Source organism: Hyperoodon ampullatus (genome assembly GCF_949752795.1).
Source record: "Hyperoodon ampullatus genome assembly, chromosome: 1".
Classification (NCBI taxonomy): domain Eukaryota; kingdom Metazoa; phylum Chordata; class Mammalia; order Artiodactyla; family Ziphiidae; genus Hyperoodon; species Hyperoodon ampullatus.
In genome coordinates, this window is record NC_136914.1 from 121,342,547 (window position 1) to 121,359,933 (window position 17,387).

The following is a 17,387-nucleotide window of genomic DNA, read 5'->3' on the forward strand; positions in this document are numbered from 1 at the left end:
TTTTCAACAGCAGTCCCTTATCGGGAACTCCTGCTGTGAGACAACTCATGAAGCGGATATTATCGTGCCTGGCCGAGACAGGCAGTTTCGTCAACAGTTCCCTAATAAAATGAAACATGCAATCAAAAAATACTTGACTCAAATGTTCATAGTTGCTTTACTCATTGTTCCAAACTGGAAACAACCTAAATGTCCATCTAGAGGAGAAGGTAGAAACAGTGGTACATCGGAACTACCCAGCAAGAAAAAGGCACAAACTCTACATACACGCAGTGACATGGAAGTATCTCAAAAAAAAGACACAAAAGAATGCATACTACAGGATTCCGTTGATATTAACTTCTAGAACAGGCAAAACGAATCCATGGTAGAAGACGTCAGAACAGAGGCCATCTGGGGAAAGGGGGATGACGACTGGGAACAGGCACAAGGGTAATGTTTCTGGGGTGATGAAAATATCTTGATAGGGATGCTGATAACACAGGTGTCAAAATTCATAGAACTGTACACTTAACATCTGTGCATTTCACTGAATGTAAATCATACCTCAATAAAAAAGGAAAAATATATTAGGGAATATTTAAGTATGAAAATTATACCATAATTAATAAACATATCACATTAATAAGCACTCCATAAACAATAGTTATTGTTATTAGAGGGCTCCATTATATTTCCTAAGAGTTTATTATCACCATAATCATGATAACAGCTACTAACTTTCTCTCCTTCAAATCTCACCAAAACCCTTGGTGATAATACACTCTATGTTATCTATTCTAAGATGCACTTTTTTTTTTACATTTTAACATCTCTGAAACAGGGATGTGTCTTACAATTACTATTATCTAGGAGGTAGTCTGGATGAAGTTGCTATTATGTGATTGTTATTCTTGGTGGCCTGACTAAGCATCTGTATCCCCCTGCTGTTTCAATGTACAAACCATTTAAGGACCCTTTGAGTCCTGTTCCCTGAAAACCTTCTGTTGAGATGGATTTGTAAGATTAGGAAAGCACCAGCATTTAAAACTTGAAGAATGGTGTTAGCAGCTTGGCAGAAAATCCTACAGAAAACAGTAGTTCATTCTTGGAGAAAAAGAAAAAAAGTTGCATCACCAGTCACCTCACTGATGCAGAGGATGATACCGTGTGGAGAAACAGGAGCCTTGACTTGAGTCGAACTGTGTTTTAGGACAGACTAAGTATTAAACATTTTAGGGAAACCTTAATCCATTCATTTTCCTTATATTTTCCTTTTTAAAAGAGTGATATGTGATTTTTCAAAAGCTTAACTACATCTAAAAGAGCTATTTCAATAAGTATAAAATAAAAACTCTAAGCCACAGAAAGCACTGTATCATTGTTTAATTGACAGCAATTTTTCCTTCTTAGTAGTATATAAAATAATGGCTCATTTTATGGTCACTAAAATACACATTGTTATCTCCACTTTACAGTGGAGAAAACTGAAATCTAGAGAATTACACATCTTGCTGAAGCTTCCATAGCAATAAAATGCAGGGCAACTTTCCAACTCAAACATAGCTCAAAAATCCCTACTCTTAAGTATTAAACTGTGCTGTTTATTTCTTTTTTCTTATTATTTAATAGGCAGATTTCAATATGATATCAGTGTGGGAAAGGTTACACAATTTTTCCCCACTTTAAGTGCATTCTGCACACCCAGCCCATGCCATTTCTGTTACTGAAATCCATAGTTTCAGATTCCATGATTGCATAGATGTCTTTTGAGACTATTTATTGTCTATCACTATGTGGGCACATACGGAAAGGGACAAGACACTGGCCCTGCTCTCCAGGAAGTTACACTGAATAAAGGGGATAAGATGTACAGTAAAAAAAAAAAAAAAAAGGCAAATATCCTCTAGGAGGGCTCAGAGAAGAGTGATCATTCCAGAAGGGGAGACAGAGGCAGGTTCACCAGCAAAGAACAGAAGGTCCCCAAAAGGCGAAATGGGAAACTTGTTAAGCAAAGGGCATTGTCTTGCGGGGGATGGCGCTAGCAGAAGAGAGATGCATGACCAAAGACTGGCCAAGACATTGACAGAGGGCCCCAAATGCCAAGCCGATGGGTTTGGACCCATTTAGGAGAAACAAAGTCCTGATAAGGAGAGCAGACTGGATGCCACAAGCTTTGAGCTGTAAATGGAAACACAACGAAAACGTTTCTGGATCCATGATTTCTACATGAACAATGACCGGTGAGGGCCGTTGCGAGTGGAGCCCCCTATGAAGGGCCACAGAGAAGCCAAGGGACCTGCCACGCCGTGGGGAGACTGCAGGAGGAGCCCGCAGCCCCAGAAGTGTGATGGCCTCTGGGCAGAACAGCATGAGCACCCGCGGTGCCTTCAAGTTCCCTTCTCAGCCTGGGCTGAGGGAGCTCCCACCTTTCTGCTGGGCCATATTTTCAAGCCAGAGAGTTAGCAAAATGGCAGGGTGAGCACCAACAGTGCCCCAGAGACACCAGGCAGAAGGTGCCAAGTGTGCAACTTCCTCTTGAGAACAATTCAGAGAGAAAAAGCCTCCCAAAACAAACAGGAAGACACTACAGAGACGGAGTGAGTGCCAGCATGGAAGTTTTCCTGGAAATACATCCTCAGGCCCTCCTGCACCTCATCACCGGCTCTAGAGGCCAGGGCCTTAATAAAGCATGAGAGAGATCACTAATTAGGATCCTTGATCCAAAGGGGTGTGGCTTGGGAAAATGCAGCGTGATGTGGATGTTTTACATACACAGAATGAGTATGAATTCCCAAAGAGACAGATAATATCAAAACCCATGCCATGATAAAATGCTACACTCACCTCGGTTAATATTTCATAAGCATTTTGGCCTCAGATCCAAGCCCATGAGGCGAATCTTGCTTGATGCAGCCCTCCCCGATTGCTGAAACTGACCAGAGCTCCGTGATGAAAACTGAGAAAAAGAAATGCTGATCCCTGAAGGAAGTCCCATCGGTGGCCCAGGGACCCCAATCTCCATCACCACGATGGGCCTTCCCTAAAGCCAAGGGGGAATCTGTGTACGGATGCATATCCGCCTTTGCATCGAGCTGAGCATATGCCTGCCTGCTGTGCAGCAAGCAAACTGCACTTGGGCCCTCATGTAGGTTTTTAAAAGCACCTGTCAAAATATTTTATTCTACAAGTAACACAATTAAAACCCTCTGGGTGCATGCCAAAGCTGAAACTGATTTTACTCAACCTGTTGTTTCTAACTACATCCTCTGTGTCTCTGAATTTAAATAGTTACCTTCCTCTACTTCACGGTATCTGGGGCTTATTTTTTGAAGTCATTATTTGAGTCTCATTTTATAGATTACAGGGCTCTTGTTGTATGAATTCTCATTTAGTCTTTCCAACAATCCAGGAAGGAGGTCTTGTAATGATTGTCCTTGGTTTCCAGTTGAAGAAACTGAGACCCAGAGAGTGACCTTCTCAAGGTCACAATGTTTTAGAGTTCTAAGATCACACATAAGATTACTGAACTTGAACTTGGTTCTTCCAACCTCATGTTAGGGGCTTATTCCATCAAATACAGCTCAGTAAGGGACTTGGTCAAAACATGGCCACAAATCATCCATAAAGGGAGGGAGCACCAAGGTGGCTGAGGTTAAATCCTGTGCTCAGATGGGCTGTTTCACCCAGTCAGTCCACAGGCCTCACTATTACCTTCACCGGGGGACGTACACACTCACGGTACTTGCTGGGCCACAGACATTTCCATTTGTGACAATCCTCCTAAAGTTATCCGCTTCTACCTACCCAAATTTGAGCTATACTTCTTTTCGAAGGAAAAAGAAATAAAGCCAGTGTTGAAACATAATCAAACCCCAAAATAACAGAGTGCTGCATCTCTTCTCTGGCGTGACACCAGATCTTTCGAGGAATTCCAAGCTCAAGACCACACCCTCTGCCTTCCAAGCCTCACGCTCAGCGATGTCAAGGCCACAATCACCAACCAACTGCTCCCCAAACCCCCTCTGCACGGAAGCTCCTTTGGCTGGAATTTGCCATTTTCCACTCGTTTTGTTTCTTTCTTCCAGTTACCATGATTTCCTGAGATACCGAAAAGCATTCTGTGTGAGCAGAGCCCCGTGACTGGTTTTGCACATCAAACATTTTAGAAGTGGTCACATTTGATAGAGAAGACAAGGGGAAGAGAACGCTGGAACACAGGATTTTACATAAAACATAGACTGCTTCAAATAGCTTGAGAAAGTGCGGTGCCTGGCGAGAGACAAAATATACAGACGATGGCCAGATCATAAATAGAACAGAAGCCCAGCCTGCAGCAGCCTGCCCGGGAAACCCACCCCTGTGTACAGTGACCAGCTAGGAGGCCAGCTTGTAGGAAGTCAGATGCCATCTCTAGTCACAATCCAGGAAGCTGAACAATAACTTCTGTACCAATTCGTCCCAAATGGCCAGGACTTGATTAATAACAACTTCCCTAATTTTTGTCCCTGCTTCCAGCTTAGGACCAACCAGAGTAAGTCAAATGTGCTCCCCTTACCAGTCACATTGGATGCTCTAGTTAACCCACCCCCAGCTTCTCCAGGCCAACAGCCTCCAATCACACGTGGAACCTTCCTTTGTTCCACCACGAAGCTTTCCCTCTCCTCTGCCTGCCTTAGAGTCACTGCTGAAACACAAGCGATGGTGGTTGCCTGCCTCGCTATGGTAAGCTCTGAACAATACCCTTTCCTTCTTCTCACTTGGTGGGTCTTTATTTCTACCCTGGATAAACATCATCTTTGAAAAATCTTTACTGAGCTTATCAGCTCCCCCAGCCATTGATCTAAACCATGAACTTTTTTAGAGAGAAGGAAACATTTTGCACTTATCTAGAAAATCTAGTGTTATTCTAAGAATGTTCCTATTTCCCTCCAAATCATAAAGAAAGAAGAATTCAGGTAATTCCCTAGTGGTCCAGTGGTTAGGACTCCATGCTTCCATTACAGGGGGCACGGGTTCCATCCCTGGTCAGGGAACTAAGACCCTGCAAGCTGCAGGGCACAACCAAAAAAAAAAAAAAGAGAGAGAGAGAAAGAAGATTTCAGGCTGCCATTTAGACACATTTGTCTCTAACTAACGCATTTTAAGTATAGATAATTTTTATTCTCTATAAAGGAAAAGTCAAATCAGATAGAACCATCTTTAAAAAACAAATGGCTTGGAGTACCAGAGACATCTTGATATGCTATTTAAGAATAAATGATTATTTGAACTGTTTGTTCCTTGGAAACAGACAATCGGAGGCAGATGAGAAAGAAAATACACCACAAACTGAGGGGAGATCCAAATGAGGTATGGAAACAACAGATTCTGGGGATCAGAAATCAACAAATGAGGGTTCATTTTTTTCAAACAATTACTCTCATCGACTGTCTCCTGAGTGCCAGACATTAGGCAAAGCCCAGGAAAAAAAACAGCAAAGTGACTCAACACGTGGAACAGAACAATAAGCGGGGCTGCTTCAAGCAGGGAAAGGATGGAGCCAGAAACTCAGGCAGGATGTCAATATGAGCAAGCTTCAGAGCCCGGGCATCAGAGAGCTAGGCCTTGATCCTGGGGGCGGGGAAACGGTCAGAGCACAGCCGGCCCCATGCAAGATGACCATGGGACACTAGTCAGGTTACAGAGCATGACGGAAGCAGAGCCCAGTTACAGGACACGGAGCCCAAGACGGAAGGCCAGGGACAGCCGGGAAGGATGCCAGTCGCGGAGACACGGACATGGGTTCCCACCACTGAAACATCTTCTGTTTCTGGGAACAGGAGGAGGGTAAGGAAGCCACAGCTGTGAAAGGAAGGCATGGCAGGCTAAGCTCAAGACAGGAGTGCTCATCACCAGAGGTCAAAGGCTGGGCAAGGCCCGGCCTGGTTCTAGAAAAGGAGATAGGCCCCTACTTCTGCCATTGACATCCTGACCACAGAGCCTGAGGTAGGCACACCCATCACACCCTCGGGGCACCGAGACCATCCCCTCACTCTCCCCGCAGCAGCCTCTGCCCAGCCTAGGGAGAGGCCAACGCAGTCGAGTTTCACGTGAAGCGGGCAGTTTGGGCAGCACAGACTCACGGAGCCCTGGTCTGGGCGGGTTCCCTTTGGTGGAGCACCCTCCTGAGATTTCTCTCACGTGCTGTCCAGCCCGCCAGTCGGCAAGGTGGGCCTGAGGTTGCCTCTTGCGGAGAGAGGCCTCTCAAGCTCCACCCAGAAAAGCCTCAGTGAGGCCCAGGGGCACGGGGCCTGAAGTGGGCAGTCAGACCAGACCTGCTCCGGGCCTCAGGGAGATGCTCTGAGCCCAGGAGCTTGGCTCAGCTTCCTGGGCGGCATCCAGCCATGACACTGACCAGTCCTCCAGGGCTAAGGTTAATTTCCTGGCCTGGGGAGGGGACCAGCAGGGCTCTGGGCTTCTGAACTCAGTGCTGAAAACCAAAGGGACAAACGAAGGCTCGCCATCAATGAGCGGCCCCGCCTAGCTCAGCAGGCAGGAGACTGTGCAGGCATTTGGGGCCCAAGCCACTTTGTAAGAAGGGATGCAGATGCCACCACAAGCCCTTTCGCTGCAGGTACATGAGCCAGTCACCTCCTGACGAAACCTCCTCCCACTTGGACGCTAGTTAAGCATCTATTGCCTCTGCACACGGAGCTCACACACATTTATTATCCAGGTATCAGTGTACTGGTGCGCCATATTAGTCTAATTCACCACCTCATTTAATTCTGACAGCACGCTAAGGTAAGAGTGTGACTGTTATCCTCCTTTTATAGATGAAGAAGCAAGATTTTAAAAGATGAAATAATTTGCCCAAGGTCACCCAGCCAAGTGCTGATTAAGCTGGGCTTGAACACAGACCTCTCAGATTCCAAAGCCAAAGCTTCTGTCTGCTATGCAGTGTGGCCTCTGCTCTCAAGAACCAAGAGATCTGTCAGCCCCGGTCAGCTCCCCATTCTAAGCCACTATGCACAGACATGGGGGGATGACCTTCTCTAGGATGGACAATGACAACAGTACCTACCTGTCCACAGTGATGAAAGATGGGTGTGTGCTTTCAACCAAGCTATTCTCTGCCAAACATCACACGAGTTAAGGCAGAAACAGAGAAGGGAGAGAAAAGAGATGAATAAGATACAGTTTAGTCAAGAGTTGTGTAGGTGAATGAAGACCGGGGAGAAATCTAGGTTCCTTGGAGTTTTTGAAAGCCACAGGAGCAGCGGCGAAGAAGTGGACTGAGAGTTCCATGGAGAATCCACTGTATATCGTGAAATAAAATCTAGAGGATTGTTGCATTTGATGTATTACCATTGTCTGTGTTCTTGTCTCATATGACCTACACTTAAAAAGAAATGATGAGCTTTCTAGGTTTTCTTAATGTATATTATACCACATTCAACGGGCTATATTAATGCCACCATAGCTCTTCTAAGCATCCGTATAAGATTTCATACACTAGCCTTCTTCTCTCCCTTTTTCACTGATAGCATCTTAGTTAAGTCAGTGAGTTCCAGCCCCAGACATTCCCACCTCTATCCCACTGTGTACCCCATTGCAGACCGGGCTTCCTAAAGTCTGGCTTTGATCATGTCCTTGCCTTGCTTGAAAATAAATTATCGCTGCTCCTAGATACGTTTACCCTTAGCCTGCTGTATAGAGCCCTGGACAACCAGGTCCTAACCAATGATGACTAGTTAATTCCTACCACAGTACTGACCCTACACCGGAGTCAATCTCAACTGCACTTCCCCCTCAAAACACAGCCATGTTTTTCCACCACAGCCAGTCCAGGCATATCTCGTTCCACTGTACTGCATAATTATTATAAAGGAAGGGTTCTTGTCCTGTCCACTGCTGCACCCTCAGTACCTAGAGCCAGGCCTGGCACTCAGGTGCTTGATGCCATTACCTGTGGCTGAAAACCTGTCCACATCTTTAGTTCACAGGCTCCTACGGGCTCTTAAGTCACTGTGGCACACTGTAAAACATGGCCCCCAAACTCTCTGCAACCCTGCCACTGACAGCTGTCCCCTGTGTCCCTTTCTCTTGAACCAGGGCCCCAGGACTGCTCCAGCAATAAAATAAAATGGCAGTTGTGATGGTTTTAAAATGTGCCCTTCAGATTCTTCAATGCTCCTCCCTTGGGGTGGCATCTGTCTCCCCTCCCCTTGAGTGTGGGCTGGACTTAGCAATTCCCTTCTAGTCACTAAAGCAGAGATGATTGTGTGAGTTTGGAAACTAAGGTCCAACAGGCACTGTGTCTTCTGTCCTGTTTGCTTTCACTCTCAGATCACTTGCTCTGGGGGAAATCAGTGACCGTGTCATGAGCACCCTATGGCATGGCCCACGTGGCAACGAACCAAGACCGTCTGCCGACAGCCAAGTGAATGATCTTGGAAGCAGATCTTTCAGGCCCCATCAAGCCTTCAGATAACTCCAGCCCCGCCCTGTATCTGGACAGCAACCTCGGGAGAGATCCTGAGCTAGGATCACCCAGCTAAACTGCTTCTGGATTCCTAACCCTCAGAAACCGTGGGATACAATAAATGGTTGTTGTTCAAGCTACAAAGTTTGGGGGTAATTTATCACCTATTAATAGAGGCCCATGCCAGTTTCTGAGTCTAGGCCTTAAGAAATAAGAAACTTCCATGTCTTATCTCTTGGGGCACTCACTGTTAGAACCCAGCAGCCATGCTGTGATGAAGCCAAGCTGGCGATAGTGACGTTACCAACAGACATGGTAGAACCAACGTGGAAGAACCAACAGACAGATAGACAGACCAACCTGCTAGTCACAGGAGTCCTGGAAGGGGACTCTCCAGCCCCAGCTGCCCCGCCCTAGCTGACCCTCCCACCCCCTGCCCAAATAGCAGGTTCACGAGCAAAATAAGTGATTGGTGATGTTTTAAGCCGCTAAGTCTTGAAGTAGTTCATTATGCAGCAATCACTAACGAGGACAGATGTTGGCATCTGAAAATAGAATGCTGCTGCTACAAACCCTACAACCTGAGGCGCTGACTTTGGGACCAGGTGGCAGGCCTCAGTGAAGGCTGAAAGGAAAGCAAGAAAAGTATTATTGGAAGCCAGAGGAAAAGGGACCCCTATAATATAGTGACAGAAAGTCTGGTAGCATTATCAGCCAGACAATATAGAAAACAATTCCTAGTGAAGTTAACCATACAGCCAAAGAGATTTCCAGGCAGGATACAGAAGTGCCCACTGGCTTCTGGTCGCTGCCTGTGATCAAGCGCAAGAAAAGAGAGATGAGTTAAAGCACATACATTTAAATATAAAGGAGCCAGGACTTTATATTTAAAATAAAAATAAAGTTTTAAAATAAAACTGTTTCTTATTCCCCGTCTCTGCAGAGAGCAGATGATTCTCAAATGAAGAAAAGACCTCAGTCCATCGATCAAATCCAGGATGGGAGATCTAGAAACTTTCAGACAGACGAAAGGCCCTCTAAGAACCTAAGGGTATCCCATAAGATCCTCTCCATTCAATAGGGCTTCTGAGAATCTCAACAGCATTGTCCCAGCATCTACACAGAGAACCCAAAATAGGCCTCACTTGGAGAGGTTTGTGGTTGTGGCTTTTGTCTAGCGGAGTGAGGGTCTGCCATTCTGAAGGTACCAAAACATCAGCACCCTCAGCACCCTAAGGGAAGTACCTTTTCCCTCCTTGGGCCTTCCCTGCTGTGCAGCATAGCTCAAAAGGAAACAGAAATCGCATTACGTGCAGAAGTTAATGATGACCCGCCTGCCACTAGCCCAACCCATGGGGCAGCCCGTTGACTGAAAGCCCTGTTCCCCAAGGGGCTCAAGAGTGATCAGGAAATAGGGGGGTCGGGAGGTGAGTTCCCACCCCAGTTAACTCCCTCATCCGATTAGGCCTCACCAATTTCCCAGCTGATCTAAGAACTACACAGAAAATCCAGGCCCCGTATGCAAGATACCATGTTAAGAATTTTCCCTGTTGGGGCTTCCCTGGTGGTGCAGTGGTTAAGAATCCGCCTGCCAATGCAGGGGACACGGGTTCAAGACCTGGTCCGGGAAGATCCCACATGCCACGGAGGAACTAAGCCCTGTGCCACAACTACTGAAGCCCACACGCCTAGAGCCCATGCTCCACAACAAGAGAAGCCACCGCAATGAGAAGCCCATGCACCACAACGAAGAGTAGCTCCTGCTCGCCACAACTAGAGAAAGCCTGCGCGCAGCAATGAAGACCCAACGCAGCCAAAAATAAATAAATTTATAAAAAATAAAAAAAATAAAAAAAAAAGAATTTTCCCTGGGGTCCTAATGGGAAATTATTCACATTTGAGAGCGGGTTCCCCTTCTGCTCGAATGATGCATCTCCTCCCTGGGGCTTAATACAGACATGTCCACCTGTATTCCCAGGAAAGATACATTGAATAAGAAAGGCAAAAACCCTAACTCAGAAGCAAGACTGTATTCAGTCTTCTTTTTCCCTCTTATCAGGTGGGGCTGTAATTCCAAGTACATGGCATGTGAAGCTGTGAAGAGTCAAGTCCCACATTCACATGCGCGTGTGCTGTGGGTTGTAAATAACACATGTGACTGCGCCGGGCGCCAAACTGCTCGTTAGCTGCCGACATTAGTTGTTTAATGATCTGAAAAGCAGAAGCTTCCGATTATTGTATTCCTTCTTAAAATGCCATTTAAAACCCATACATGTAATTATTATAGCTTTTCATTAACTTTTTATGATTCTTCCGACGCTGATGAGCTGTGGATTCATTCAACCTGTACAACTCAGAATCCTTGGAGGCTGTCATTACATATAACTGGGCTAAGAATCCATCTATCACACCTGGACTCTAGCCTCCAATCTATCACCGCTTAGCTGATGGAGTGAACTTCATCAGAGGACACACCCCAGGGCCTCAATCTCCCCCTCTGTTCCTCAGCATTGCAGGATCTCTCCCTCCTACTTGATAGGGCTGATGTGAAAATAAAATAAAATAACCAATGCAGAGGAATGTTCAAAAATACTGTTCAGGTGATGGAGTAAGATGCTATTTTCAGAGGCTTGTGTCTTCAGCCTACCGATTAATGGGAAAAGATATCCCTTAGTAACTACCCGGCTTAAGGAAGGAGAATAATCTACTGAGTACCCTCCAAAAATCTATAATCTATGACTAGATTGTTACTCTGAGTACCTCAGCTTATCTCCTCTTATCACTCCTTCTGCAGAGGAAGGGGCTGATCACACCCGATAACCCTCATTGAGCTTCTCCAGATACACATAAAGCTGTAGAAACGTCGGCTAGAATTGTATGGCATCCAGAGTATCTAGTCTCTAAACTCTTAAAGAAACAGGAACTGCAAGTCCAGACTATGGCACCTACACGAATAACTATCTTATATGATGTGTGCATGTGTATTTTTAAGAGTCTTATCCGTCCCTTATAGGGAAAAGCACGCCGCCCATCTATCCCATGGGTTGTAGTGAAACTCCCCAGAAAGGCTTTGAGCTGTTGAGCATGACATCAGTTACAGGTAGAATGTTAATCCAAGACAAGATACGGATGCGGCGGTTGTCATCACTCACTCCAACTGCCTCCATGGTCCCTCTGTCCCCAGGTACCTGAGATGGCAAGCACTTTGGCTTCAAGCAACGCCGGCAGTTGGGTTTCAATATCGTTAGCTTTCTTCCTCAGGGCACTGCAGAGTCTTTCACTCATACACACCTAGAGGGAGAGAGACAGCCATGAGTCATCATGTATCTACGTAAAAGTCAGAGGGCAACAGAGCGCCAGACAGATTCCTGGGTTTATAAGTAATAAAGGGGGTGATAAAGAGTAACTGGGGACCTCCCTGGTGGCGCAGTGGTTAAGAATCCACCTGCCAACGCAGGGGACACGGGTTCGAGCCCTGGTCCGGGAAGATCCCACATGCCACGGAGCAACAAAGCCCACAAGCCACAACTACTGAGCCCGCATGCCACAACTACTGAAGCCCATGCACCTAGTGCCCATGCTCCACAACAAGGGAAGCCACCGCAGTGAGAAGCCCACGCACCGCAACGAAGAGTAGCCCCCTCTCGCCGCAACTAGAGAAAGCCCGCGCACAGCACCGAAGACCCAACACAGCCATAAATAAATAAATAAATAAATTTATTTTTAAAAAAAAAGAGTAACTACAGGAGAGTTCTTAAAAAGCAAGCAATGCATAAAGGAAAGAAGGAAGAAGGGAAGGGAGGGAGGAAGGGCTAAATAAAGCAGGCACTGGCATATTCCCAGCATAGATCCTACAGCTCTCACACACCTGAACACAAAACTGAGATGCACTCACACAACAGAGCACAACCACAAACTAAAATAACTCAAGCCCTCTGCCTGCTCCCTCCCAGGGCCTCTGCATTCTTACTCCTTCCTTCTGATTGGCTCAGCTTGTCCCTGGTGACTCAGTTCACTCACAGCCCTCAGGGATCTGTCCTGGGAAGAAGGGTCTTGCCGGTTACCCACAAAAAAACAGCAAGCCCTCGGCCCTCCCTCCCCTTCCACCTGTCCCCTGCTGGATGTTTATCCATAGCGCTCTCTCCAGCTGACACACTGTCTTTCTTCCCTTGTTTTTTTATTGCCTTTCTGGGTAGGATACGTGCTATGGGAGCAGGGATTTTGATCTGTGTCTAACACGTAGTAGGCAGGAAATAATGGTACACAGATGTTACAATCAAGGGCAGAGCGTTCCTAGTCGACGTGGTCTGATAATACTCGAGGGCAGATACTTGCTGGGATGTCAGATTTGAAAAAAGAGACAAGTAGATCTCAAGGAGGTTTGCAGGTTTTATCATTTCACTTCCTACATGTTTCTTGTTTTTTAAAAAAAAAAATCTTAAATCTCAGTTTCTTTTTCCAGATGTCTTAGGTCATTTTGTATTTGTTCGAAGCTAAACTATCACAATTTTTTTCTTTTATTTAAAGCAGAAACCTCATATTCAATTGCTATCTATACTCAGGTTAAGGAGCTACCTAAAAAAACCTCCAGTGCAACAAAAGCACAGAGCACAGTTGAATAACAATGAACACATATGTGGAGACATTTTGGGGGGCGCCCACAAAGGATGTTACCTAGAAGCAACCCTCTTTTCTTTTTTCTTTCTTTTTTTTTTTTAAACCCTACATTTGTTTATTTATTTTTTTTTTTGGCTGTGTTGGGTCTTCATTTCTGTGCGAGGGCTTTCTCTAGTTGTGGCAAGCGGGGGCTGCTCTTCATCGCGGTGCGCGGGCCTCTCACTGTGGCGGCCTCTCTTGTTGTGGAGCACAGGCTCCAGATGCGCAGGCTCCGTAGTTGTGGCTCATGGGCCTAGTTGCTCCGCGGCATGTGGGATCTTCCCAGACCAGGGCTCGAACCCGTGTCCCCAGCATTAGCAGGAAGATTCTCAACCACTGCGCCACCAGGGAAGCCCAGCATCCCTCTTTTCTTGCTAACAGTCTAAAATTCCATTCCGACACTAAAATTAACCCAGTTGGGTTCACAGAGCCCAGAGAAAATGTAACCTCCCCAGAAGTTTCCAGATCTTGCTAGATACCATCAACTTGAAATGCTTTGTGTACCTCAGACTGAAATGGAGATTGTTTCTAGAATCAACGCAGACCTCACCCATCCTGCCTAAAATGTGACACCATTTCCCCCATGGCCTTCAACATGTTCTTTTCCATTAAGCAGCTGTAATTTCCCACATCTCTTTATAAAACTTACTTTCTGTGTGAAGGAGACGGCGTGGAGGCCTCTACCCCAAAGCTCATACCAGGAGAGCTGAGCAACCATCATCCAAAGTCATTCATCTGGAGACCCCCTCTCAACAGTCCTGAGGTTTGTCAGGGTGTCAGGACTGGGAGTTTAAGGAAGGTGCTCCGGACACCCGCCCCGGCTAAGTCTCACGGGCTCAAGGCCAGGGATGGGCACGACCCTTCCCATTGGTCTAAGCCTGTCACCAGAAGTCCCAGGACATTTCTGTCAACTCCGTAACACCAGCCACAATTGTTGTGCCTCATCCAAGTACATCCAGTATTTCTGGTTTTAGCTCGCAGTCTCTCTTAATCATAACTGGGTCCGTTTCTCTTCTGTTGAGCAAGCTGTCACTATTAATATGAAACCACCTCTAAATCTTCTTATTAAATTGCAATGTACATTCTTTCAGGCACTGCTGGATGTAATCTAATATCTAACAACCTCCGGATACCCCATTTATTTCCAATGCTTTCTTCCATCTCATTTATCCCCTAATTACCTTTGGTTTGGGGAAACCATAAGAGTTGAAAAAATGTAATGAGTGGAAGGCAGGTGCCAGCTCTCTTTGAGGAAGGATTTGAAAGAATATCAGATTACTGTGTCTAATTCACTGAAGAAAGAAAACTGGGCCAAACTGCGACTTTTACCTCAAGGTCACCAGTCCAGAGGGGAGAGAAAGTTGTTGCGTGTGACTGGGCAGTTTTGTTCTAATTCTCTGTAGACTAACATATGTCCCTCCCATACACACACACATTCATGTATGTGCACGTGTACACACCCACCTATATACACACACGCGCGCATGCACGCGTGCCCCAGAAAATCTGCATCTCCTTTTTAATTCCAAATTAAATTGGACCCTGAGGAACTCATTATCAAATAGAGCTTTTAAGTTTACACTTTAAAATCTTAGGCATGAATTCCTTAATTTTATGGAAAAGCAAGGGAATTGTAAGTTTTTGTAAACGTATTAGAGAAAGGATGAAAACAAAACAAACCACTTCTGGCATTTGAGCCACAGTAGCTGGAGATGATCAACAAATCCCAAGGTCGTGTGCATATGTCTACATGTGTGTGTACACAATATAAAATGTCATAGAGGGCTTCCCCGGTGGCTCAGTGGTTGAGAGTCCACCTGCCAATGCAGGGGACACGGGTTCGTGCCGCAGTCCGGGAAGATCCCACATGCCGTGGAACGGCTGGGCCCATGAGCCATGGCCGCTGAGCCTGCGTGTCCGGAGCCTGTGCTCTGCAACGGGAGAGGCCACAACAGTGAGAGGCCCGCGTACCTCAAAAAAATAAAAATTAAAAAAAAATGTCATAGAAAGCACACACAGATAAACACCATCTGTGTTACGTATTATGCACACCTGCATCCTCACTGCTGGGATACAGACCCATTTGTGTTACACACACAGTAGGGTCTGATGCTCAATAAACCCAAACCCAAGAGTTCTTCCACATCTTAATACTACACAGAAATTAGGACACACCTGATAAATGGCACAATTTACAGTAGGAAATTCAGGAGGATACCTCCACCACCTCCCCCATTACAGGAAGCTTTGGTCTCGCCTCACCTCCCTACTGGCTCCACCTGGAGGTCACAGTGGCAGATAGGGCACGAATGCCAGTGGGCTACATCACCGGCACTTATAAGGCAGAAATTCAGGTCTGCTCTCCAGCATCCCCTCCTGCCTCGTATAATAAAACTGGTGGGGCTTCCCTGGTGGCGCAGTGGTTAAGAATCCGCCTGCCAACGCAGGGGACACAGTTTCGAGCCCTGGTCCGGGAAGATCCCACATGCCGCGAAGCAACTAAGCCCACGTGCCACAACTACTGAGCCTGCGCTCTAGAGCCCGTGAGCCACAACTACTGAGCCCACGTGCACAACTACTGAAGCCCACGCGCCTAGAGCCCGTGCTCCACAACAAGAGAAGCCACCACAATGAGAAGCCCGCGCACCGCAACAAAGAGTAGCCCCTGCTTGCTGCAACTAGAGGAAGCCCGCACGCAGCAACAAAGACCCAACGCAGCCAAAAATAAAATAAATTAAAAAAAAAAAAGTTTAAACAAAACTGGTGAACCAAGCCAGTCGTCCTTGACCTGTAGCTGGGCAGGGGGCGAGGTCTCAGCCGCACTCAGCCTGGGAGCCTGAGATAAGGCCCTTTCCCGAGTTCTGCCTGCAGATTCAGGTCCCCGCACGGCCTTGAGTCTCGTCCTGCCCTTCCTCTCTGGGTAAGCACCCCTGGGCGGTTCTCTGGTTCTCCAGGAAGGCAGGGCGGGCTTCAAGCATTCCACGGTTCCAGGGCCCAACGCCGTCCAACTAACCGGCAAGACAGTCCTCACAGGAAGCTCTCCTTCCATGCAGGGCAGAACTGCCCATCAAACTGCTGCTGTGTGATTTTCAGCAAAATCATTTAATGTTTTTTTCAGAAACGAATTAGACACAAACGCTGGGAAAAGGACCAGAGCCACTGTGGACATTTTTGCCAACAACACATCCCCCATCTCGGCTCAGCTAGGGTTTCCAAGATCCCAGCAGGTCTTCCTGCTCTCTTCCCCGGGGAACCGAGAACAAGAAAAGCTTCCTTCCAGGCCAACAGACTCTTGTCTGCTTTGCTCTCTGCTCAGAAACCTGTTCTTTTCACATTTCAACTATCTTATAACCACCCTGGTTCCCAAACCTAACACAAATCATTAATGATTAAGACCTAGTTCTCAGCCTCACCTCTACTAATAAGTCACAGGGTAACTGATCCTACTTCACAGTTTGGCAATGAGTCATGGGGTTTAAGTATCTCTGCTAGGAAGGGTTTTGTTTTGCAAACTGTGATTATCCTAACTAACCAGACACAGACTATTTAAGTGAATTGACTACGTGCTCCCAGGGAATAACCTCTATCACTACACAAACCAAGGTCTGAAATGAAGTACAGATAGCAGATAAAATAGGCAAAATGATTTTGAAGTCAATTTAACTTTGAAAAACAAAGGATAATCATCTACTAAACCACTTCCCAGTCTGTTTGTGAAAAACCTGAACCCTGCCCTTCCCGAAGGAAATGTAATTAACTTCTCAGTTCACTCCCATCCTGGAAGCCTTTCAAGCAAAGGCATTTGACTGCACAGCAGCAATCATCTTCCCTTCCCCAACACTGCAGCTCCTTCTGAAGCAAAGGCCAAAGCAGTCAGCCCCTAGGCACCACAGTCAGGCCCTCCACCATGGGAGCAGCCCTCGGCCCTGGCTCTTTGGGCTGGCTCATTTCTTGGCCTGTAGAATGGCTTTGCCAAGTCTGTATTTTGTCCAGAGCCCAGGTGTTCTCTGACATGAAATTAAGTCCAAAGAAAACTTCAGAGACTTCTTTAGAAAGTGGGCATGGAAAGGTACTTACCTTAGCAGTGATCTCTTTAAGTGACAAGTTGAGGGATTTTATCCTTTCCTGGAGGCTAGAAGAATTAGAAAGAGGACATTGGTCTTCTTGGTAACAGTTCAGTCCCACCACATGTAGGAACACTGAGAAACAGTGAACCTTGCATCAGCCTAATGGCTGAAGAAGAACAGTAGCAAAGACAATGCCAAATTGGTTCCATTTGACTATA

The 17,387-nt window shown here is 46.3% G+C and overlaps 1 protein-coding gene across 1 annotated transcript in view; it reads right to left on the reverse strand.

Moving 5' to 3' along the window:
* DISC1 (DISC1 scaffold protein) overlaps window positions 1-17,387 on the reverse strand; it is a gene marked incomplete at both ends in the record, with an annotated part of 352,917 nt that overhangs the window by 189,128 nt on the left and 146,402 nt on the right. Inside the window, 2 exons of the mRNA XM_079713831.1 lie at window positions 11,635-11,737; window positions 17,180-17,234. Of these exons, the coding sequence (XP_079569957.1) occupies window positions 11,635-11,737; window positions 17,180-17,234 (158 nt within the window). The remainder of the gene's footprint in view (window positions 1-11,634; window positions 11,738-17,179; window positions 17,235-17,387) is intronic.